Source organism: Babylonia areolata, chromosome 27 (genome assembly GCF_041734735.1).
Source record: "Babylonia areolata isolate BAREFJ2019XMU chromosome 27, ASM4173473v1, whole genome shotgun sequence".
In the NCBI taxonomy this organism is placed as follows: Eukaryota; Metazoa; Mollusca; class Gastropoda; order Neogastropoda; family Buccinidae; genus Babylonia; species Babylonia areolata.
In genome coordinates this window covers 40,374,225-40,399,973 of record NC_134902.1, presented here as the reverse complement: position 1 = coordinate 40,399,973, position 25,749 = coordinate 40,374,225, and the positions used below count along the sequence as shown (strand labels likewise).

General features: G+C 44.9%; 1 protein-coding gene across 4 annotated transcripts in view; it reads right to left on the bottom strand.

Moving 5' to 3' along the window:
• LOC143301621 (liprin-alpha-1-like) overlaps positions 1 to 25,749 on the bottom strand; it is a 158,854-nt gene that overhangs the window by 31,850 nt on the left and 101,255 nt on the right. Inside the window, exons 16-24 of one of the 4 annotated variants that reach the window (XM_076616026.1) lie at positions 23,798 to 23,893; positions 17,669 to 17,710; positions 12,166 to 12,308; positions 8,349 to 8,521; positions 5,769 to 5,853; positions 3,741 to 3,822; positions 2,592 to 2,792; positions 1,558 to 1,733; positions 1,147 to 1,244 (exon numbers count right to left, since the gene is read on the bottom strand). In XM_076616026.1, coding sequence (XP_076472141.1) covers positions 1,147 to 1,244; positions 1,558 to 1,733; positions 2,592 to 2,792; positions 3,741 to 3,822; positions 5,769 to 5,853; positions 8,349 to 8,521; positions 12,166 to 12,308; positions 17,669 to 17,710; positions 23,798 to 23,893 — 1,096 coding nt within the window. The remainder of the gene's footprint in view (positions 1 to 1,146; positions 1,245 to 1,557; positions 1,734 to 2,591; positions 2,793 to 3,740; positions 3,823 to 5,768; positions 5,854 to 8,348; positions 8,522 to 12,165; positions 12,309 to 17,668; positions 17,711 to 23,797; positions 23,894 to 25,749) is intronic. The other 3 variants (XM_076616028.1, XM_076616029.1, XM_076616030.1) reach the window with 3 other exon arrangements.

Here is a 25,749-nt window from a genome sequence, read left to right as displayed (position 1 = left end):
AAGGAAGCGTCACTGTGTTTGTACAAATCAATATACGCCTTCCTCCCTCTTTCCCTCCTTACACCCCCCCCTCCCCTTCCCTCTTTACACCCCCCTCCCTTTTTCCCTCCTTCCCCCCCCCTTCCTACCCCCCCCCCCCTTTCCCTCCTTACACCTCCCTCCCTCTCTCCCTCCTTACACCTCCCTCCCTCCTTACGCCTCCCTCCCTCTCTCCCTCCTTACACCTCCCTCCCTCCTTACGCCTCCCTCCCTCTCCCTCCTTACACCTCCCTCCCTCCTTACGCCTCCTTCCCTACACCTCCCTCCCTCCTTACATCTCCCTCTCTCCCTCCTTACACCTCTCTCCCTCTTTCCCTCCTTACACCTCCCTCCCTCTTTCCCTCCTTACACCTCCCTCCCTCCTTACACCTCTCTCCCTCTTTCCCTCCTTACACCTCTCTCCCTTACACCTCCCTCCCTCTCTCCCTCCTTACACCTCCCTCCCTCCTTACATCTCCCTCTCTCCCTCCTTACACCTCTCTCCCTCCGTACACCTCCCTCCTTACACCTCTCTCCCTCTTTCCCTCCTTACACCTCTCTCCCTCTTTCCCATGTACGGTTTCTTTGGCTTTCTACAATTTATGAATTTATGAACATTTTGTCTTTCATCCCTCTGAACCAGTTATACATGCGGAAGAATGACTGGTGTGCATGTATGAATGACAGACATGACAAACCTGTGATGACAGTGTCAAATGACAAACATGACAATCCTGTGATGACAGTGTCAAATGACAGACATGACAATCCTGTGCTGACAGTGTCAAATGACAGACATGACAATCCTGTGCTGACAGTGTCAAATGACAGACATGACAATCCTGTGCTGACAGTGTCAAATGACAGACATGACAATCCTGTATGACAGACATGACAATCCTGTGCTGACAGTGTCAAATGACAGACATGACAATCCTGTGCTGACAGAGTCAAATGACAGACATGACAATCCTGTATGACAGACATGACAATCCTGTATGACAGACATGACAATCCTGTGCTGACAGAGTCAAATGACAGACATGACAATCCTGTATGACAGCATCAAATGACAGACATGACAATCCTGTATGACAGACATGACAATCCTGTGCTGAGTGTCCTCACCTTTCACTTCATTGGCACTTTCTTCCCGCCGCCTTTCCAGTTCTTTCCGGTCGTAGTTGATCTTCTTCAGGCAGTTGATGCCATACTGCAGGCTGGTTCTGTGCCACACATCAAATCAAACATGTGGTCAAAGTAGAGAGAATTTTCACAGCTTTCTGTTTTTTTTAATTCTTTTTTTTGTTTGTTTTCTATTGCTTTTGCTTTACTGAAGATGAACCAGTGTTGACTGTTCAATGTTGCACTGCAACAAAGTACCATAGTCCCCCCAAAATGTTCACACCACACACACAAAAAGATGAAAAATCCACTATAAACAACAACAAAAACAGACAACACCACCACCCTCTTGAACACAAATCCCCCCCCCCCCAACTCTCTCCCCCTGCCCTAGGCATCTCCCCCCCACCAGACCTGTGAAAGCTGTCGACCATTTTGAGCTGGCCGCGGAGGTCCTTCTTGGTGAGGTGGTCCAGCATGCGAGCGTCCACCAGGCACTCCATGAAGTGGGAGCGGTACTGGGGCAGGCCCAGACTGGGCAGCCACTCGTTGCCCATCCACTCATGGTTCATGTCCCCAAACGCCAGCGTCTGTCACACACACCACAGTACACAAGCTTCAAAGTGTGTCACACACAGCCACAGTACACAAGGTTCAAAGTGTGTCACACACACAGCACAGTACACAAGGTTCAAAGTGTGTCACACACACCACAGAACAAAAGGTTCAAAGTGTGTCACACACACAGCACAGTACACAAGGTTCAAAGTGTGTCACACACACCACAGTACACAAGGTTCAAAGTGTGTCACACACACCACAGTACAAAAGGTTCAAAGTGTGTCACACACACAGCACAGTACACAAGGTTCAAAGTGTGTCACACACACAGTACAGTACACAAGGTTCAAAGTGTGTCACACACACCACAGAACAAAAGGTTCAAAGTGTGTCACACACACCACAGAACAAAAGGTTCAAAGTGTGTCACACACACCACAGAACAAAAGGTTCAAAGTGTGTCACACACCACAGTACACAAGGTTCAAAGTGTGTCACACACACCACAGAACAAAAGGTTCAAAGTGTGTCACACACACCACAGTACACAAGGTTCAAAGTGTGTCACACACACCACAGTACAAAAGGTTCCCATGGTCTTCAGGAGGAGGCAGAAAGAGAAGAGAGATGGCAGAGAGGAGAGGGAAGGAGGGGGGAGAAGAAAGAGGGGAGAGGGAGAGGACAGAAGGGAGAGGGGAGAAGGGAGAGGGAAGGAGGAGGGGAGAAGAAAGAGGGGAGAGGGAGAGGACAGAAGGGAGAGGGGAGAAGGGAGAGGGAAGGAGGAGGGGAGAAGAAAGAGGGGAGAGGGAGAGGACAGAAGGGAGAGGGGAGATGGCACGGGAGAGAAGGGAGAGTGCAGGGGGGAGAACGGACAGTGAAGGACTCACAGTGCGTGACGTCTTGGGGGCGGAGGGTGAGGTGAGGGACACCATCTCCTGGATGGCCAGCCTCAGCTTCAGGCGGTGCAGGGGGTTGGAGATACCGATCTCTCGCTGGATCTCCGTGTCTGACAGGGCCGACATGATGGCCCCACTCTTCACGTTAGCTCGACACGCCGCCACGTACCATGCTGGCATCCCCACCCACAGCTGTCACACACACACACTGGACTTAAACTTCTGTACCAACCAACAACTGTCACATACACATAGGATTTATACCACCATCGAGTTTCAGTTTTAAGCATCCTTTCACTCCTATCAGAGTTTGGAGAATTACAACAAAATAATGATTTCATGCCAAGAACAAAAATTTCCAAATACAAAATAATGACACAAAAAAGTTGAGAAAACAAAAATGTCTTCTTACCCTATGAGTGTATCAAGACAACATTTGCAAATTAAATCAACTTACTCACAGCCAAAATGACTTTTTTGCCTCCTTTGAGCATATCACAAAACTTGAAAACCAGTTTTGGAGACAAACATTCTTTTGTCACATGTCTATTATGCAACTGATCATAAATGGGACATTTATTCCCCAATCATAGATATGTTACAAACCTTACATAGCTGTATCTCTTGTGGTATGCCTTTGTGTCTTCCCTGTTTCTATTTCCAACTTTTTGTAAGGTATTGTATTACTCTTTTGTCACAACAGATTTTTCTGTGTGAAATTTGGGCTGTTCTCCCCAGGGAAAGCGCATCGCTACACTGAGAGCGCCACCCATTTAAACTTTTTTTTTCCCTGCCTTCAATTATATTTGTTTTCCTATCAAAGTGGATTTTTCTACAGAATTTTGCCAGGGACAACCCTTTTGTTGCAGCAGGATTTTTTTTTACGTGCGCTAAGTGCATGCTGCACATGGAACCTCGGTTTATCGTCTCATCCAAATGAATAGCATTCAAACCACCACTCAAGGTCCAGCGGAGGGGGAGAAAATACTGGCGACTGTGGGATTTGAACCAGTGGGCTCAGATTCTCTCACTTCCGAAGCGAATGCATTACCACTGGGCCAACACTCCAACCTATGAGGACTACTATGAAATGTGCAAAAGGTCATCATCAGGCACTACAGTGCTCCTGGCCTCCCTCACCTCCAGCCAGGCCACCACAGTGGGTCCGTTCCACAGGGCGAAGGGCGTGGCTGCCTTCATCGCTTCCTCCAGCAGTTCATGTCTGACAGCACACACCATCACACTTCAATGCGCGTCACGTCTGACACAGCACACACCATCACACTTCAATGCGTGTCATGTCTGACACAGCACACACCGTCACACTTCAATACGCGTCACGTCTGACACAGCACACACCATCACACTTCAGTGTGCGTCATGTCTGACACAGCACACACCGTCACACTTCAATGCACGTCACGTCTGACAGCACACACCATCACACTTCAATGCGCGTCACGTCTGACACAGCACACACCATCACACTTCAGTGTGCGTCATGTCTGACACAGCACACACCGTCACACTTCAATGCGTGTCATGTCTGACACAGCACACACCATCACACTTCAGTGTGCGTCATGTCTGACACAGCACACACCGTCACACTTCAATACGCGTCACGTCTGACACAGCACACACCATCACACTTCAGTGTGCGTCATGTCTGACACAGCACACACCGTCACACTTCAATGCGCGTCACGTCTGACACAGCACACACCATCACACTTCAGTGTGCGTCATGTCTGACACAGCACACACCGTCACACTTCAATGCGTGTCATGTCTGACACAGCACACACCATCACACTTCAATGCGTGCGTGTGTCATGTCTGACACAGCACACACCATCACACTTCAATGCGTGTCATGTCTGACACAGCACACACCATCACACTTCAATGTACGTCACGTCTGACACAGCACACACCACTACATGTCATGTCTGACACAGCACACATCACTACACGTCATGTCTGACACACCACACACCATGACACTTCAACGGGCATCGTGTCTGACACAGCACACATCACTACACATCATGTCTGACACAGCACACATCACTACACGTCATGTCTGCCACAGCACACACCATGACACTTCAACGCGCATCATGTCTGACACAGCACACATCACTACACGTCATGTCTGACACAGCACACATCACTGCACATCATGTCGGACACAGCACACATCACTGCAAGTCATGTTTGACACTGCACGTCATGTCTGACACCACACACATCACTGCAAGTCATGTTTGACACTGCACGTCATGTCTGACACAGCACACATCACTGCACGTCATGTCTGACATAGCACACACCATGATACTTCACTGCGTGTCATGTCTGATAAACCACAATTCATCATTACAGGTGTGGTCACATCAGAGGTGCTATGCTAAACTCAGTCATGAATGAGCTGTACTGTTCAAAACTTGAGTGTGTGTGTGAGCGTGTGTGTAGCCAGTGTGTTTGTGACAAAGTGCATGTTTGACTGTTAAGCACGTACATTTTCAGTCTGCGTTATTTTATATTTGTACTTGTATTTCATTTTATCACAACAGATTTCTCTGTGTGAAATTTGGGCTGCTCTGCCCAGGGAGAGCGAGTTGCTACACAACAGCGCCACCCATTTTTTTGTATTTTTTCCTGCATGCAGTTATTTTATTTGTTTTTCCTATCGAAGTAGATTTTTCTACAGAATTTTGCCAGGAACAACCCTTTTGTTGCCGTGGGTTCTTTTACGTGCGCTAAGTGCATGCTGCATACGGGACCTCGGTTTATCGTCTCATCCGAATGACTAGCGTCCAGACCACCACCACTCAGGGTCTAGTGGAGGGGGAGAAAATATTGGTGGCTGAGCTGTGATTCGAACAAGTGCTCTCAGATTCTCCTGCTTCCTAGGCGGACGCGTTACCTCTAGGTCATCACTCCGCATGCAACAGCTTTTCGACACACCACTCAGTGAGGGCAGGGGGCCGTGTCAGCTGGAACTGAACCCACGACCACTCACTGTCCACATTATGTAACCTCCAACACTACACACACCCTTCGCACAACAGAGATACACACACACTCACACACACACACACACAGATAGAAACAAACAGGAGGAGAACCAGATCAGAGACAGACACAAAGTGTGGAACAGACTTTTTCTTCATGCGGCGGTCAAACTCCGACTGTCCCAGGCCCATGGTCAGCTCTGAGCCGCTGGTGTCGCCACTGTCGTAGCCAGCTGTGGACATCAACACACAGCCACAGCTGCAGTGTCAACGTGTCAGAGTGCCCACAGATCCATTGTCACCATACCACATCACACACATCACACCACACTACACCACACCACATCACACCACACCACATCCCACGCCACCCCATCCCATAGTATCAAGCTGTCAGAGTGCCCACAGATCCATTTTCACCACACCACACCACACCACCCCACACCATATAGTATCAAGCTGTCAGAGTGCCCACAGATCCATTTTCACCACACCACACCACACCACCCCACACCATACCACACCACCCCACACCATACCACACCATATAGTATCAAGCTGTCAGAGTGCCCACAGATCCATTTTCACCACACCACACCACACACCCCACCACACATCACATCACACCACACCCCACACAGTGTCAAGGTGTCAGAGAGTGCCCACAGATCCATTTTCACCACACCAAACCACACACCCCACCACACACCACACATCACATCACACCACACCACACCACACCCCACACAGTGTCAAGGTGTCAGAGAGTGCCCACAGATCCATTTTCACCACACCCCACCACACCCCACACCACACCATACGCATTACTCTCCTGTCCAGGGTTGGATGACGTGAACCAGCTTAGCAGCTACCAGTTAGATTAGCGTTCAGACTTGCAGCTACCAGTTAGATTAGCGTTCAGACTTGCAGCTACCAGTTAGATTAGTGTTCAGACTTGAGTCTGGTCTGATAATTAGAGCTTTCGTCCATGTAGCTGGCAATTCCCCGGTCTGCCAGATTTCGTTGCAGAATCTGGTACGGACATCTGCCACTGCCTTTCCTCCTTGTCTTATCAGTTTAGCTGGTATGTTGTCATCATGTTACAGGTTTAACCTTAAATCACTTCCCTTATAAAAATGATAAAAGAAAAAAACAACAACAAAAAACCCCACCAAAACTCCCGGACCCTACACCCAAAACAACTGTTGTGGTGAATTCAAATCTTTGGTTAAACTGTAGAAATGCAATGAACATACTGCTTACAGTTTGTATGTTGCAAACAGGGTTGTCCTGCTGTGTTAGAAGTTCAAAGTGACAAAATTGACTTTCCAAAGAGGAAAACTGTTCTTGCATATCCACTGAAGTTGAGACACAGACTGAATTAAACGTGCCTGACAGCGAAGAGAAGCTAAGACAAGACACAGCTGAACTGACACCCTCTTCTCTCACTGAGCACACAACTACACTTGTACAAAGCTCACACTGTACTTTGTACTGTACACTGTAGTTTGTACTGTAAACTGTCATTTGCACTGTAAACTGTAGTTTGCACTGTAAACCGCAGTTTGTACTGTAAACTGTAGTTTGTATCGTAAACTCTAGTTTCTACTGTATATTGTAGTTCTACAGTAAACTGTCTGGTTTGAACTGCAAATTATTGTAAACTGTCTGTGCTTTGTACTGTAAACAGTAGTTTGTACTGTAAACTGTCTGTAGTTAGTACTGTAAACTATCTGTAGTTAGTACTGTAAACTGTTTGCACTTTGTTCAGTAAACTGTCTGTAGTAAGTACTGTAAACTATCTGTACCTTGTATTGTAAACTGTCAACAGTTTGTACAGTAAACTGTCTATAATTTGTAACTCTGCAGTTTGTACAGTAAACTGTCTGTAGTTTGCACAGTAAACTGTTAGTAACTTGTACAGTAAACTGTCTGCAGTTAGTACAGCAAACTCTCTGCAGTTTGCAGAGTAAACTGTCTGCTGTTTCCACAGTAAACTGTCTGTAGTTTGCACAGTAAACTGTTGCAGTTTGCACAGTAAAACTATATGTAGTTTGCACAGTAAAACTGTCTAAAACTGCCTGTAGTTTGCACAGTAAAACTGCCTGCTGTTTGCACAGTAAACTGTCTGCTGTTTGAACAGTCAACTGTCTGCAGTTTCCACAATAAACTGTCTGCTGCTGGCACTGTCAACTGTCTGTAGTTTGCACAGTAGTGTCAGCAGTTTGCACAGTAAACTGCCTGCAGTTTGCACAGTAAACTGTCTGCTGTTTGAACAGTAAACTGTCTGCAGTTTGCACAATAAACTGTCTACTGTTGGCACCGTCAACTGTCTATTGTTTGCACAGTAGTGTCAGCAGTTTGCACAGTAAACTGCCTGCAGTTTGCACAGTAAACTGTCTGCTGTTTGAACAGTAAACTGTCTGCAGTTTGCACAATAAACTGTCTACTGTTGGCACCGTCAACTGTCTATAGTTTGCACAGTAGTGTCTGCAGTTTGCACAGTAAACTGTAGTTAATACTGTAAACTGTTTGCAGAGTCCGCTATTTGTACTGTACACTGCCTGAAGTTTGCAAGCAAACTGTCTGTAGTTTGTACTGTAAACTGTAGATTGCACTGTAAAACTGCTGTTTGTACAGTAAACTCTCTGTAGTTTGTGCAGTAAACCGTCTGCAGTTTGCACAGTAAACATGTCAGTGCAGCCTGATGGCAGTGGTAGTGACTGACCTGCAGCCATCTCCCTGACGTAGGCCTCCTTGGCCTTCTTGTCCTTCTTGGAGAAGAACCTGCCCAGGGAGCTCTTCAGCCCCTTCTTCTTGGAGTGCTTGTGCAGGGAGTCCTGGCTGCTGTGCAGGCTGCCCAGGGGGCTGCCCGACCCCCGCGCCATCTCCTGCAGACGGCTGAAACCACCCCACATTATGTCATCAACCACCCCACACTGTGTCATCAACCACCCCACACTGTGTCATCAACCACCCCACCCCACACTGTGTCATCAACCACCCCACATTGTGTCATCAATCAGCCCACCCCACACGGTGTCATCAACCACCCCACATTGTGTCATCAATCAGCCCACACTGTGTCATCAATCAGCCCACATTGTGTCATCAACCACCCCACATTGTGTCATCAACCACCCCACATTGTGTCATCAATCAGCCCACACTGTGTCATCAACCACCCCACATTGTGTCATCAATCAGCACACACTGTGTCATCAACCACCCCACACTGTGTCATCAACCACCCCACATTGTGTCATCAATCAGCCCACATTGTGTCATCAACCACCCCACACTGTGTCATCAACCACCCCACACTGTGTCATCAACCACCCCACCCCACACTGTGTCATCAACCACCCCACATTGTGTCATCAACCACCCCACATTGTGTCATCAATCAGCCCACACTGTGTCATCATTCACCCCACATTGTGTCATCAATCAGCCCACATTGTGTCATCAACCACCCCACACTGTGTCATCAACCACCCCACATTGTGTCATCAATCAGCCCACATTGTGTCATCAACCACCCCACACTGTGTCATCAACCACTCCACATTGTGTCATCAATCAGCCCACATTGTGTCATCAACCACCCCACATTGTGTCATCAACCACCCCACATTGTGTCATCAATCAGCCCACACTGTCATCAACCACCCCACATTGTGTCATCAATCAGCCCACATTGTGTCATCAACCACCCCACACTGTGTCATCAACCACCCCACACTGTGTCATCAACCACCCCACATTATGTCATCAATCACCCCACACTGTGTCATCAACCACCCCACACTGTGTCATCAACCACCCCACATTGTGTCATCAATCACCCCACACTGTGTCATCAATCAGCCCACACTGTGAAACCATCCCACACACTGTGTCATCAATAACCCCACACTGTGAAACCATCCGACACACTGTGTCATCAATCACCCCACACTGTGAAACCATCCCACACGCTGTGTCATCAATAACCCCACACTGTGAAACCATCCCACACGCTGTGTCATCAATCACCCCACACACTGTGTCATCAATCACCCCACACTGTGAAACCATCCCACACACTGTGCCATCAATAACCCCACACTGTGAAACCATCCCACACACTGTGTCATCAATCACCCCACACTGTGAAACCATCCCACACACTGTGTCATCAATAACCCCACACTGTGAAACCATCCCACACACTGTGTCATCAACCACCCCACACACTGTGTCATCAATCAGCCCACACTGTGAAACCATCCCACACGCTGTGCCATCAATCACCCCACACACTGTGTCATCAATCAGCCCACACTGTGAAACCATCCCACACACTGTGTTATCAACCACCCCACACACTGTGTCATCAATCACCCCACACACTGTGTCATCAATAACCCCACACTGTGAAACCATCCCATACACTGTGTCATCAATAACCCCACACACTGTGTCATCAATAACCCCACACTGTGAAACCATCCCATACACTGTGTCATCAATAACCCCACACACTGTGTCATCAATAACCCCACACTGTGAAACCATCCCACACACTGTGTCATTAATAACCCCACACACTGTGTCATCAATCACCCCACACTGTGAAACCATCCCACACACTGTGTCATCAATCACCCCACACTGTGAAACCATCCCACACACTGTGTCATCAATCACCCCACACTGTGAAACCATCCCACACACTGTGTCATCAATCACCCCACACACTGTGTCATCAATCACCCCACACTGTGAAACCATCCCACACACTGTGTCATCAATCACCCCACACTGTGAAACCATCCCACACACTGTGTCATCAATAACCCCACACTGTGAAACCATCCCACACACTGTGTCATCAATCACCCCACACACTGTGTCATCAATCAGCCCACACTGTGAAACCATCCCACACACTGTGTCATCAATCACCCCACACACTGTGTCATCAATCAGCCCACACTGTGAAACCATCCCACACACTGTGTCATCAATCACCCCACACTGTGAAACCATCCCACACACTGTGTCATCAATAACCCCACACACTGTGTCATCAATCACCCCACACACTGTGTCATCAATCAGCCCACACTGTGAAACCATCCCACACACTGTGTCATCAATAACCCCACACTGTGAAACCATCCCACACACTGTGTCATCAATAACCCCACACTGTGAAACCATCCCACACACTGTGTCATCAATAACCCCACACACTGTGTCATCAATCAGCCCACACTGTGAAACCATCCCACACACTGTGTCATCAATAACCCCACACTGTGTCATCAATCAGCCCACACTGTGAAACCATCCCACACACTGTGTCATCAATCACCCCACACTGTGAAACCATCCCACACACTGTGTCATCAATCAGCCCACACTGTGAAACCATCCCACACACTGTGTCATCAATAACCCCACACACTGTGTCATCAATCAGCCCACACTGTGAAACTATCCCACACACTGTGTTATCAACCACCCCACATTGTATCATCAATAACCACCACACACTGTGTCATCAATAACCACACACTGTGTCATCAATAACCACACACTGTGTCATCATCTCCTGTGGGATAACTAGTCTCTCATGGTGTGGATTGTTTTCATGCAGTCCGTAAAGACTCGTGAGGCTCAACCACTCTGATATATCACATGACCATTTATGGTAACTGGCTCTACGTGGGGATTTAATGCACTAGTATCATAACTGTTATCATCAACAAACTGACTTCACTACTGTGACAAGCGTAAAAACCACAATGACTCACATTATCATTATGCTTACTGTCATAACACTGACTCACTAATAACACAGTATCATGATTACTATCATCACACAATCATCACGACTGCTGTTGTCACCTCAATAAAAAATGACTTATCATAATCATCATCAATGCAAAATAAACATGATATCATCACCCCACTGATTTACTACGACTACTAGTACTAATAATAGTGGATACTTGTGGAGCGTTTCCTCCCTTAAAGGGAGCTCAAAGCACTTTACAATAAACATTAAACACATACAGACACATGCAATAACTTTCAAAAGGAAGAAGAAAAATGAATGATTTGATGCACAACAGCATAAAACAGATTCAAAGACAACTCCTGTTACATCTCTTTATTACACACACACACACCCTCACACACACACACACACCCACACACACACACACCCTCACACACACACACCCTCACACACACACACCCTCACACACACACACGCGCGCGGAGTCTGCATGGGTTATAACTGAATGTCACTGGAAAGACATGGACGGTCTACATATGGGCGTTTTCAAAAAGGTGTGTTTTCAGACCAGTTTTGAAAGATTGAAATGAGGGAGAATGGCGAAGATCGTGAGGTAAAGAGTTCCAGACAGATGGAGCTTAATGAGAAAAGGAAGTTGGTTATCACCACATGAACTGACCACACTGACAGCTGTTATCATCAGCTTACTGATAACTGTCACAACGCCCCCCTCCAGACTGACAGACTGACTGACCTGGCGGTGTCACTCTGACTCTTGGCCAGAGCGGCGGCCACCCTCTCCAGTCGTAGGGAGCGGGGCGTGGGGGGAGACGACTCACACTTGATCTGCCGTGACTCCTCCTTGGCTCCGATGGCGCTGTCGTCACGACTGTACTGCTGAAACACAGTGGGTTGTTGGTGAAACTACATGGAGAAATCCACTGACAGCAAGACATTATGGTCACTACTGTACTGCTGAAACACAGTGGGTTGTTGGTGAAACTACATGGAGAAATCCACTGTGACAGAAAGACATTATGGTCACTACTGTACTGCTGAAACACAGTGGGTTGTTGGTGAAACTACATGGAGAAATCCACTGACAGCAAGACATTATGGTCACTACTGTACTGCTGAAACACAGTGGGTTGTTGGTGAAACTACATGGAGAAATCCACTGACAGCAAGACATTATGGTCACTACTGTACTGCTGAAACACAGTGGGTTGTGGTGAAACTACATGGAGAAATCCACTGTGATAGAAAGACATTATGGTCACTACTGTACTGCTGAAACACAGTGGGTTGTTGGTGAAACTACATGGAGAAATCCACTGACAGGAAGACATTATGGTCACTACTGTACTGCTGAAACACAGTGGGTTGTTGGTGAAACTACATGGAGAAATCCACTGACAGGAAGACATTATGGTCACTACTGTACTGCTGAAACACAGTGGGTTGTTGGTGAAACTACATGGAGAAATCCACTGACAGGAAGACATTATGGTCACTACTGTACTGCTGAAACACAGTGGGTTGTTGGTGAAACTACATGGAGAAATCCACTGTGACAGCAAGACATTATGGTCACTACTGTACTGCTGAAACACAGTGGGTTGTTGGTGAAACTACATGGAGAAATCCACTGTGACAAAAAGACATTATGGTCACTACTGCACTGCTGAAACACAGTGGGTTGTTGGTGAAACTACATGGAGAAATCCACTGTGACAGCAAGACATTATGGTCACTACTGTACTGCTGAAACACAGTGGGTTGTTGGTGAAACTACATGGAGAAATCCACTGACAGAAAGACATTATGGTCACTACTGTACTGCTGAAACACAGTGGGTTGTTGGTGAAACTACATGGAGAAATCCACTGACAGCAAGACATTATGGTCACTACTGTACTGCTGAAACACAGTGGGTTGTTGGTGAAACTACATGGAGAAATCCACTGACAGCAAGACATTATGATCACTACTGTACTGCTGAAACACAGTGGGTTGTTGGTGAAACTACATGGAGAAATCCACTGACAGCAAGACATTATGGTCACTACTGTACTGCTGAAACACAGTGGGTTGTTGGTGAAACTACATGGAGAAATCCACTGACAGCAAGACATTATGGTCACTACTGTACTGCTGAAACACAGTGGGTTGTTGGTGAAACTACATGGAGAAATCCACTGTGATAGAAAGACATTATGGTCACTACTGTACTGCTGAAACACAGTGGGTTGTTGGTGAAACTACATGGAGAAATCCACTGTGATAGAAAGACATTATGGTCACTACTGTACTGCTGAAACACAGTGGGTTGTTGGTGAAACTACATGGAGAAATCCACCGTGACAGGAAGACATTATGGTCACTACTGTACTGCTGAAACACAGTGGGTTGTTGGTGAAACTACATGGAGAAATCCACTGTGACAGGAAGACATTATGGTCACTACTGTACTGCTGAAACACAGTGGGTTGTTGGTGAAACTACATGGAGAAATCCACTGTGACAGGAAGACATTATGGTCACTACTGTACTGCTGAAACACAGTGGGTTGTTGGTGAAACTACATGGAGAAATCCACTGACAGCAAGACATTATGGTCACTACTGTACTGCTGAAACACAGTGGGTTGTTGGTGAAACTACATGGAGAAATCCACTGTGATAGAAAGACATTATGGTCACTACTGTACTGCTGAAACACAGTGGGTTGTTGGTGAAACTACATGGAGAAATCCACTGTGACAGGAAGACATTATGGTCACTACTGTACTGCTGAAACACAGTGGGTTGTTGGTGAAACTACATGGAGAAATCCACTGACAGCAAGACATTATGGTCACTACTGTACTGCTGAAACACAGTGGGTTGTTGGTGAAACTACATGCAGAAATCCACTGACAGCAAGACATTATGGTCACTACTGTACTGCTGAAACACAGTGGGTTGTTGGTGAAACTACATGGAGAAATCCACTGACAGCAAGACATTATGGTCACTACTGTACTGCTGAAACACAGTGGGTTGTTGGTGAAACTACATGGAGAAATCCACTGTGATAGAAAGACATTATGGTCACTACTGTACTGCTGAAACACAGTGGGTTGTTGGTGAAACTACATGGAGAAATCCACTGTGACAGGAAGACATGTTCATGACTGCACTGCTGAAACACTGCAGGTTGTTCCTGGTAAAACTACATGGAGAAATCCACTGTGATGATAGGAAGACAAATACTTGCTGGCAGAATTAAAAAAAAAAGAACAAAAGAAAGAAAACAGGTGGTGCTGCACTGTGGCAACATGCTCTCCCTTGGGGACAGCAGGCCAAGCTTCTCACACAGAAATCTGTTGTGACCAAAAAAAAGTACTACAATACAATTCTATAACTTCCTCTTGGGGTGGCAGTACTTCTATTCAATACGACCCATGACACCATTAATATGAACACAGAGAAACCTAACTGCCTCTCAGTCTCAACCCACAGTGATCTCACTTGCCCAAGGCTCAGCATTTCAAGGGTCAAGGGTCAACACTGACAGGTCACTGCACTCAGCTCTACCCAGGAAAACGTAGGAGAACCTGCCCACAATTGTGCTGTTTTCATTAGCCTGTTCCTGGCTGCCTGAACAATTCTAACATAGCACCCTGTCCATTTTGTTACAATGAATCACACACTGCAGTTGGAGAGATGGATGTTGTACCACACCTGGTTCTCCAGACACACTGCTTCACATGGCATCAGGCCTCATCTACATGATTCATACAAGAATCATCATCTACATGATTCATACAAGAATCATCATTTACATGATTCATACAAGACTCATCATCTACCTAGCTCATTATCTACAAGAACTGCAGAACAGAAATGGTTTGTGTAGGACGCACAATAAACCATGGGTGGGAGCAACTCATTTCTGTGATAAAACTAACGTTTTAGATTGGGGTCCAGGGGCCGCTTAACTAATCCATGTGTCTTAATACTGATATAAAGTAAACTATAGGGAAAAAACAATGTTACTTCTTCAAATGCCAATACATTGTATACTGTGGAAATACTGACATCCATGGGAGACTAAACATTCATCCTTCCTCAGGTGACAGTGTAAAACAAACAATATTTGTATTTGCATTTCATTTTATCACAACACATTTCTCTGTCTGAAATTCGGGCTGCTCTCCCCAGGGAGAGCGCATCGCTACGCTACAGCACCACCCATACTTGTATTTTTTCCTGCATGCAATTTTATTTGTTTTTCCTATCGAAGTGGATTTTTCTACAGAATTTTGCCAGGGACAACCCTTTTGTTGCCTTGGGTTCTTTTACGTGCGCTAAGTGCATGTTGCACATGGGACCTCGGTTTATCGTCTCATCCGAATGACTAGCATCCAGACCACAACTCAAGGTCTAGTGGAGCGGGAGAAAATATTGGCGGCTGAGCTGGGATTCGAACCAGTGTGCTCAGATTCTCTTGCTTCCTAGGCGGACGCGTTACTTCTAGGCCATCACTCCACTCTTATGAATGAGGAGGAAGTTCAAACATGTTCAGGTGGTGATTTATGGACAAATCCGGTTTGTCTTGGACACAGTTGCACAGTCACGCTGCCACAGATACCTGATGGTGTGAGGACACTGGGTCATTTTTGGTTTTGTCAATGTGTAGGATCAGATATTCTGCTTAATACTATCCCTATACTAAGACTATGGATAAAGGCGTGTTTGTTAGTGTACCTGTACTGATAGGTATCACCATATCGACTGGTGAATGGATATGGTGAAGTGATTTTGAATGTACCTGTACTGATACATATCATCATATCGACTGGTGAATGGATATGGTGAAGTGTTTTTGAATGTACCTGTACTGCTACGTATATCAATTGGTGAATGGATATGGTGAAGTGTTTTTGAATGTACCTGTACTGATACGTATCATTATATCGATTGGTGAATGGATACAGTGAAGTGTTTGTGAGTGCACCTGTACTGATGAGTATCACATCGATAAGTGCATGGATATGGGCAACTGTGAGTGCACCTGTACTGATGTGTATCATAATATCCATAGGTGCATGGATATGGGCGAGTGTTTGTAAGTGCACATGTACTGATATGTATCACCTTATTGACAGCTGCATGGATATGGGCAAGTGTTTGCAAGTGCACATGTACTGATATATATCACCTTATTGACAGCTGCAATGATATAGCCAAGTGTTTGTGATGAGAACTGGCATGCACATGCAAACACACACATCGCACACACATACATCAAATTCTATCATCTTGATCATGCCACTATCACAGCAACAAACTATTTTGAGTTTACACACACACACACACACAAACACACAAACAGCCACATAAATGGACACACACACAGTCACACATATGCACACACACAGTCACATACACAGAGTCACACACATGCACACACAAAGCTGCACACACACACACCCCTACACAAAGTTGCACACACACACACACACACACACACAGAGTCTCACACACACACATAGTGCGGCCTATCCTGACACCATGACAGAAGCTGGCAGTGCACACATGCACAGTTGCATTAAAAAAAAAACCCAACTGCTTCCCCTGCTGAAAGAGGTGAAAACCCCCTCACCCTCCACATCATCTCTACGCTACAGTTTTGCCTTCAAAGAGGTGTCAAAGTGTGCAGACTAACTGATAAATGCTTAAAAAAAAAAAAAAAAAAAAAAAAAAAAAAAAAAAAAAAATTATATATAAAGGGAGCAGCTCCTTGACCTGTGCATAAAACCAGCTCACTAACCAGGCCTCCACAGCCTACCCAAGGCTGGTGAAACAACACTGAATCTGGCCTAATTTAAACATGAAATAAAATACAACATAAAACCAGCATGCCAACCAGGCCTTCACAGCCTACCCAGGGCTTGTGTAATAACACTAAATCTGGCCTAATTTAAAAATCAAATAAAATACAACATAAAATGAAATAATAAACTAAATGAAATAAACAAGCAAATATATTGAAAAGTTTAAACAAACAAACAAACAAAACAAAAAAAAAAAAAAAAAGATACGTAGATGGCAAATGACTGAAATCAACTACGACACACACACACACAAAACCCTAAAAAAAACAACAACCCCCAAACCCCAGAGCAGGTGGAGTGAAGGTGTGCACACCAAGACACAGGTGTGCAAACTACAGGTGTGCACAGTGCACTGTCCAGACCCATCACACTATACCTGCTCCTCTCCCCCACTGCTGCCAACCGCCGCTGCTTCTACCTGCAAGCCACACACCATGCACAACAAACGTCAACCCAAAACAACAAAAACATAATCAGTATAAGGTCAGTCAGTTAGTATACACATATATATATACACAACTAAACTTGGACAAGCAACAACAACAAAAATATAATCAGTTAGTACAGGTAAGTCAGTTAATATATATGTATATATATATACACACACACATACATACATACATACACAACTAAACTCAGTCACAAGCAACAACAACACAACGATGATGAAATAGTTAAACCAATCAAATTGGGGTTATTTTGATTAAATGAAAATGGTTGACGAAAAAAAAAAAAAAAAAAAAAACACCCATAAAATTTGGGTAAAACGAAAACTGTGGGTAAATTTATACGTATGACATGAAAAAACAAATCAAAATCAGCAAGAAAATAGATCACTTCACAATTTCCTTCTTCAGGTCAGTTACAGCGTTAGACATGCCTGTGATTATGTAACCATGCCATGCTCACAACTTGGCCTGAAGGTGACGTTTTCCTACCAACATCAAACCTATTGGCCTGAAGGTGACGTTTTCCTACCAACATCAAACCTATTGGCCTGAAGGTGACGTTTTCCTGCCAACATCAAACCTATTGGCCTGAAGGTGATGTTTTCCTACCAACATCAAACCTATTGGCCTGAAGGTGACGTTTTCCTGCCAACATCAAACCTATTGGCCTGAAGGTGACGTTTTCCTGCCAACATCAAACCTATTGGCCTGAAGGTGACGTTTTCCTGCCAACATCAAACCTATTGGCCTGAAGGTGATGTTTTCCTGCCAACATCAAACCTATTGGCCTGAAGGTGATGTTTTCCTGCCAACATCAAACCTATTGGCCTGAAGGTGACGTTTTCCTACCAACATCAAACCTATCACAAGCCAGAAAAGTAAGGCTTACAAACAATTGTCTTTCAAGAAACTGGTCAACAAAACTTTCTCCTCTCCCTCGTGAATTCATGCAGATCTTCAGGAGGGTTTCTCTGGTACATGGGGGTCTGTTTCTATCAAACTGATGTGGATTCTTTTACGTGCGCAAAGTGCATGCTGCATATAGGACCTTGATTTATTGCCTCATCCAAAAGACTAGCACCCAGTCCACCATTCAAGGTCCAGCAGAGTGGGGAGTAAAAAGCCTGGACAGTACAGGGGAATGGAACCTGTGGACTGTGGCTTTCTAGTTAAGTGCATGACCATTAGGTGACTGCTGCACTGGGCAACAGACATGAACAACAATTCTGTGGATGTCTTACACCATGGGTACATACCATCCTGTCTACATCAACATCTATATAACTCTGTGGGTGTCTTACACCATGGGCACATACCGCCCTGTCTACATCAACATCTATATAACTCTGTGGGTGTCTTACACCATGGGCACATACCGCCCTGTCTACATCAACATCTATATCACTGTGGGTGTCTTACACCATGGGCACACACCTACATTCTGTGACGTCCTGTCTACATCAACATCTATATAACTCTGTGGGTGTCTTACACCATGGGCACACACCTACATTCTGTGACGTCCTGTCTACATCAACATCTATATCACTCTGTGGATGTTTCACACCATGGGCACACACCTACATTCTGTGACGTCCTGTCTACATCAACATCTATATAACTCTGTGGGTGTCTTACACCATGGGCACACACCTACATTCTGTGAAGTCCTGTCTACATCAACATCTATATCACTCTGTGGATGTTTCACACCATGGGCACACACCTACATTCTGTGACATCCTGTCTACATCAACATCTATATCACACTGTGGATGTTTCACACCATGGGCACACACCTACATTTTGTGATGTCCTGTCTACATCAACATCTATATCACTCTGTGGATGTTTCACACCATGGGCACACACCTACATTCTGTGACATCCTGTCTACATCAACATCTATATCACTCTGTGGATGTTTCACACCATGGGCACACACCTACATTTTGTGACGTCCTGTCTACATCAACATCTATATCACTCTGTGGGTGTCTTACACCATGGGCACACACCTACATTCTGTGACGTCCTGTCTACATCAACATCTATATCACTCTGTGGATGTTTCACGCCATGGGCACACACCTACATTTTGTGACGTCCTGTCTACATCAACATCTATATCACTCTGTGGATGTCTTACACCATGGGCACACACCTACATTCTGTGACGTCCTGTCTACATCAACATCTATATAACTCTGTGGGTGTCTTACACCATGGGCACACACCTACATTCTGTGAAGTCCTGTCTACATCAACATCTATATCACTCTGTGGATGTTTCACACCATGGGCACACACCTACATTCTGTGACGTCCTGTCTACATCAACATCTATATCACTCTGTGGATGTTTCACACCATGGGCACACACCTACATTCTGTGACGTCCTGTCTACATCAACATCTATATCACTCTGTGGATGTTTCACACCAGGGGCACACACCTACATTCTGTGACGTCCTGTCTACATCAACATCTATATAACTCTGTGGATGTTTCACACCATGGGCACACACCTACATTCTGTGACGTCCTGTCTACATCAACATCTATATAACTCTGTGGATGTTTCACACCATGGGCACACACCTACATTCTGTGACGTCCTGTCTACATCAACATCTATATCACTCTGTGGATGTCTTACACCATGGGCACACACCTACATTTTGTGACGTCCTGTCTACATCAACATCTATATCACTCTGTGGGTGTCTTACACCATGGGCACACACCTACATTCTGTGACGTCCTGTCTACATCAACATCTATATCACTCTGTGGATGTTTCACACCATGGGCACACATCTACATTCTGTGACGTCCTGTCTACATCAACATCTATATCACTCTGTGGATGTTTCACACCATGGGCACACACCTACATTCTGTGACATCCTGTCTACATCAACATCTATATCACTCTGTGGATGTTTCACACCATGGGCACACACCTACATTCTGTGACGTCCTGTCTACATCAACATCTATATCACTCTGTGGATGTTTCACACCATGGGCACACATCTACATTCTGTGAAGTCCTGTCTACATCAACATCTATATCACTCTGTGGATGTTTCACACCATGGGCACACACCTACATTCTGTGAAGTCCTGTCTACATCAACATCTATATCACTCTGTGGATGTTTCACACCATGGGCACACACCTACATTCTGTGATGTCCTGTCTACATCAACATCTATATCACTCTGTGGATGTCTTACACCATGGGCACACACCTACATTTTGTGATGTCCTGTCTACATCAACATCTATATCATTCTGTGGATGTCTTACACCATGGGCACACACCTACATTTTGTGACGTCCTGTCTACATCAACATCTATATCACTCTGTGGATGTTTCACACCATGGGCACACACCTACATTTTGTGACGTCCTGTCTACATCAACATCTATATCACTCTGTGGATGTTTCACACCAGGGGCACACACCTACATTCTGTGAAGTCCTGTCTACATCAACATCTATATCACTCTGTGGATGTTTCACACCATGGGCACACACCTACATTCTGTGACGTCCTGTCTACATCAACATCTATATCACTCTGTGGATGTTTCACACCATGGGCACACACCTACATTCTGTGATGTCCTGACAATATCTACATCTACATCACTAATGTTTCTACTCACTCTCTCCACTTCCAGGTGGAGTTCCCTTTACAGCTGATGTCCATTAAACTCTGGTCATTTGCTGCAGAATGTTTTTATATTTGTCTGACAGTTGTAGACCAGTTCCCCAATGATATACTGACCTTCCGTGACATACTATTTGACTGTAACTGTGAGACTGTGTAATGGCCCAGTCTCTTCATACAATACAACAATGCAAAAGGCAAAGGAAAACCAAAACAAACGAAAAACAAAAGTATGCAGGTGAGGGAACACAGTAAGAACCTGACTGGAATGTCAGCTTTGCACTGTCAGGCTGATGGTGCAGTTTTCATGTGGTACCAGTCCTACACAGTTCTCCTGACGGTCATTCACTTCAGGTGCTGTATTGTGCTTACAGTCATGTAACGTCCAGTTGACACTTCTGTACAGTAATGTACTGTGTTCACAGAGGTTTACTGTATTTACAGTGCTGTAGTGATGTCAGTCTACAGTGGAGTACTAAAGTCCAGTTTACATCAGTGTACAGTGGAGTACTAAAGTCCAGTTTACATCAGTCTACAGTGGAGTACTAAAGTCCAGTGTACATCAGTGTACAGCAGAGTACTAAAGTCCAGTTTACATCAGTGTACAGTGGAGTACTAAAGTCCAGTGTACATCAGTGTACAGTGGAGTACTAAAGTCCAGTTTACATCAGTGAACAGCAGAGTACTAAAGTCCAGTGTACATCAGTATACAGTGGAGTACTAAAGTCCAGTTTACATCAGTATACAGTGGAGTACTAAAGTCCAGTGTACATCAGTGTACAGCAGAGTACTAAAGTCCAGTTTACATCAGTGTACAGTGGAGTACTAAAGTCCAGTTTACATCAGTATACAGTGGAGTACTAAAGTCCAGTGTACATCAGTGTACAGTGGAGTACTAAAGTCCAGTGTACATCAGTGAACAGCAGAGTACTAAAGTCCAGTTTACATCAGTGTACAGTGGAGTACTAAAGTCCAGTTTACATCAGTGTACAGTGGAGTACTAAAGTCCAGTTTACATCAGTGTACAGTGGAGTACTAAAGTCCAGTTTACATCAGTGAACAGCAGAGTACTAAAGTCCAGTGTACATCAGTGTATAGTGGAGTACTAAAGTCCAGTGTACATCAGTGAACAGCAGAGTACTAAAGTCCAGTGTACATCAGTGTACAGTGGAGTACTAAAGTCCAGTTTACATCAGTGTACAGTGGAGTACTAAAGTCCAGTTTACATCAGTGAACAGCAGAGTACTAAAGTCCAGTTTACATCAGTGTACAGTGGAGTACTAAAGTCCAGTTTACATCAGTGTACAGTGGAGTACTAAAGTCCAGTTTACATCAGTGAACAGCAGAGTACTAAAGTCCAGTTTACATCAGTGAACAGCAGAGTACTAAAGTCCAGTTTACATCAGTGTACAGTGGAGTACTAAAGTCCAGTGTACATCAGTGAACAGCAGAGTACTAAAGTCCAGTTTACATCAGTGTACAGTGGAGTACTAAAGTCCAGTTTACATCAGTGTACAGTGGAGTACTAAAGTCCAATGTACATCAGTATACATGGAGTACTAAAGTCCAGTGTACATCAGTGTACAGCAGAGTACTATAGACCAGTTTACATCAGTGTACAGTGGAGTACTATAGACCAGTGTACATCAATGTACAACGAAGTACTAAAGTCCAGTGTACATCTGTGAACAGCAGAGTACTAAAGTCCAGTTTACATCAGTGTACAGTGGAGTACTAAAGTCCAGTTTACATCAGTGTACAGTGGAGTACTAAAGTCCAGTTTACATCAGTGAACAGCAGAGTACTAAAGTCCAGTTTACATCAGTGAACAGCAGAGTACTAAAGTCCAGTTTACATCAGTGAACAGCAGAGTACTAAAGTCCAGTTTACATCAGTGTACAGCAGAGTACTAAAGTCCAGTGTACATCAGTGTACAGTGGAGTACTAAAGTCCAGTGTACATCAGTGTACAGCAGAGTACTAAAGTCCAGTGTACATCAGTGTACAGTGGAGTACTAAAGTCCAGTTTACATCAGTGTACAGTGGAGTACTAAAGTCCAGTTTACATCAGTGTACAGTGGAGTACTAAAGTCCAGTGTACATCAGTGTACAGTGGAGTACTAAAGTCCAGTTTACATCAGTGTACAGTGGAGTACTAAAGTCCAGTTTACATCAGTGTACAGTGGAGTACTAAAGTCCAGTTTACATCAGTGTACAGTGGAGTACTAAAGTCCAGTTTACATCAGTGTACAGCAGAGTACTAAAGTCCAGTGTACATCAGTGTACAGTGGAGTACTAAAGTCCAGTATACATCAGTGTACAACAGAGTACTATAGACCAGTGTACATCAGTGCAGTGATGTCCAGTTACCTGCTGGGCGGCAGCGGCGGGGTCCGTGGCGGTGGCCAGCTGAGGACTGGAGGAGGAGTAGGTGTACAGCTGGGAGGTCGTCATGCCTGCTGGGGCCTGCACAGGGACACACACTGCTCTGTCACCGTCATCATCATTATCATCATCATCCTTATCATTGCTTACTGCCTGGGGCCTGCACAGTGACACACACTGCTCTGTCACCATCATTATCATCATCCTTATCTTTGCTTACTGCCTGGGGCCTGCACAGTGACACACACTGCTCTGTCACTGTCACCATCATTATCATCATCATTATCAATGCTTACTGCCTGGGGCCTGAACAGGGACACACACTGCTGTGTCATTGTCATCATCGTTATCATCATCATTATCATTGCTTACTGCCTGGGGCCTGCACAGTGACACACACTGCTCTGTCACCATCATTATCATTATCATCATCATTACCATCGTTATCAATGCTTACTGCCTGGGGCCTGAACAGGGACACACACTGCTGTGTCATTGTCATCATCATTATCATCATCATTATCATTGCTTACTGCCTGGGGCCTGAACCATGACACACACTGCTCTGTCACCGTTATCATCATTATCATCGTCATTATCATCATTGCTTACTGCCTGGGGCCTGCACAGGGACACACACTGCTGTGTCACTGTCATCATCACCGTCATCATTATCATCATCATCAATGCTTACTGCCTGGGGCCTGAACCATGAAACACACTGCTCTGTCACCGTCATCATCATTATCATCCGTATCATCGTCATTATCATCGTTATCAATGCTTACTGCCTGGGGCCTGAACAGGACACACACTGCTCTGTCACCGTTATCATCATTATCACCATTATCATCGTTATCACTGCTTACTGCCTGGGGCCTGAACAGGACACACACTGCTCTGTCACCGTTATCATCATTATCACCATTATCATCGTTATCACTGCTTACTGCCTGGGGCCTGAACAGGACACACACTGCTCTGTCACCGTTATCATCATTATCACCATCATTTGCATCACTGTTATCATCATTATCATCACTGTTGTCATCACCATTATCAAGGCTTACTGTCCAACCAACCACACAGGGTCATGTCTGGGCTGAAAACTGTCAATATTAATCCTCTACAGCCCGGGGAAAACAACAACAACAACAAAAATAACAGTGGAAAAGAAAAAAAAGGAACAGACACTCACTTTTAAATAAAGCCAGCACATGCCTCCGACATTTCACAATTCCACACACAGAGAAAAAACTACACTCATTACCAACACTCTGAAAGCTCTCACAATACTTTTGTTTTATCATTCAGCTTCTTAAACAGCTGATCTAAAAGTGGTTATTAACATTTCTGTCATTTTGCTTTAAATTCAACACCTTCGATATCACACAGTAGTATATATAATTTCATTATGATTTTTCTATTATCTTTTCCTTAGGCATATCAAATCATAATTCAAATTTTCACACAATAAAAGTTAAAATACTGCTGATAAAACATTTCATCTGAAAGATCTGTCAGTTAACATGCAAAAAACACAGCCTTTGTGTCAAAGGGACAATAAACACACCCCATTAATTGTCAGTCATGATACAGAAGCATGCCTAAGTGTTCACAAAGCATATACAAACTGTGCTTAATTTGAAAAGAGTTACTGAATATATGTGTTGTGTGTTGTGTTGTATGTGTTCATTTGTGAGCATGTGTGTTTGTGAGAGAGAGAGCTGATAGATGAACAACTGTGTACTCTGTTTTTCCATCCAGTCCCCTGCCTACATAAGGTCGACATGCTACATACTACAAAGCAAACCAAAAGTATGCAATGGTAATATAAACCCCCCCCCCCCCACACACACACACAAACAAAAGTATACCATTGGTAACACCCCCCACACATACACTCATCCACCCACCACCACAAGTATGCAATAGGA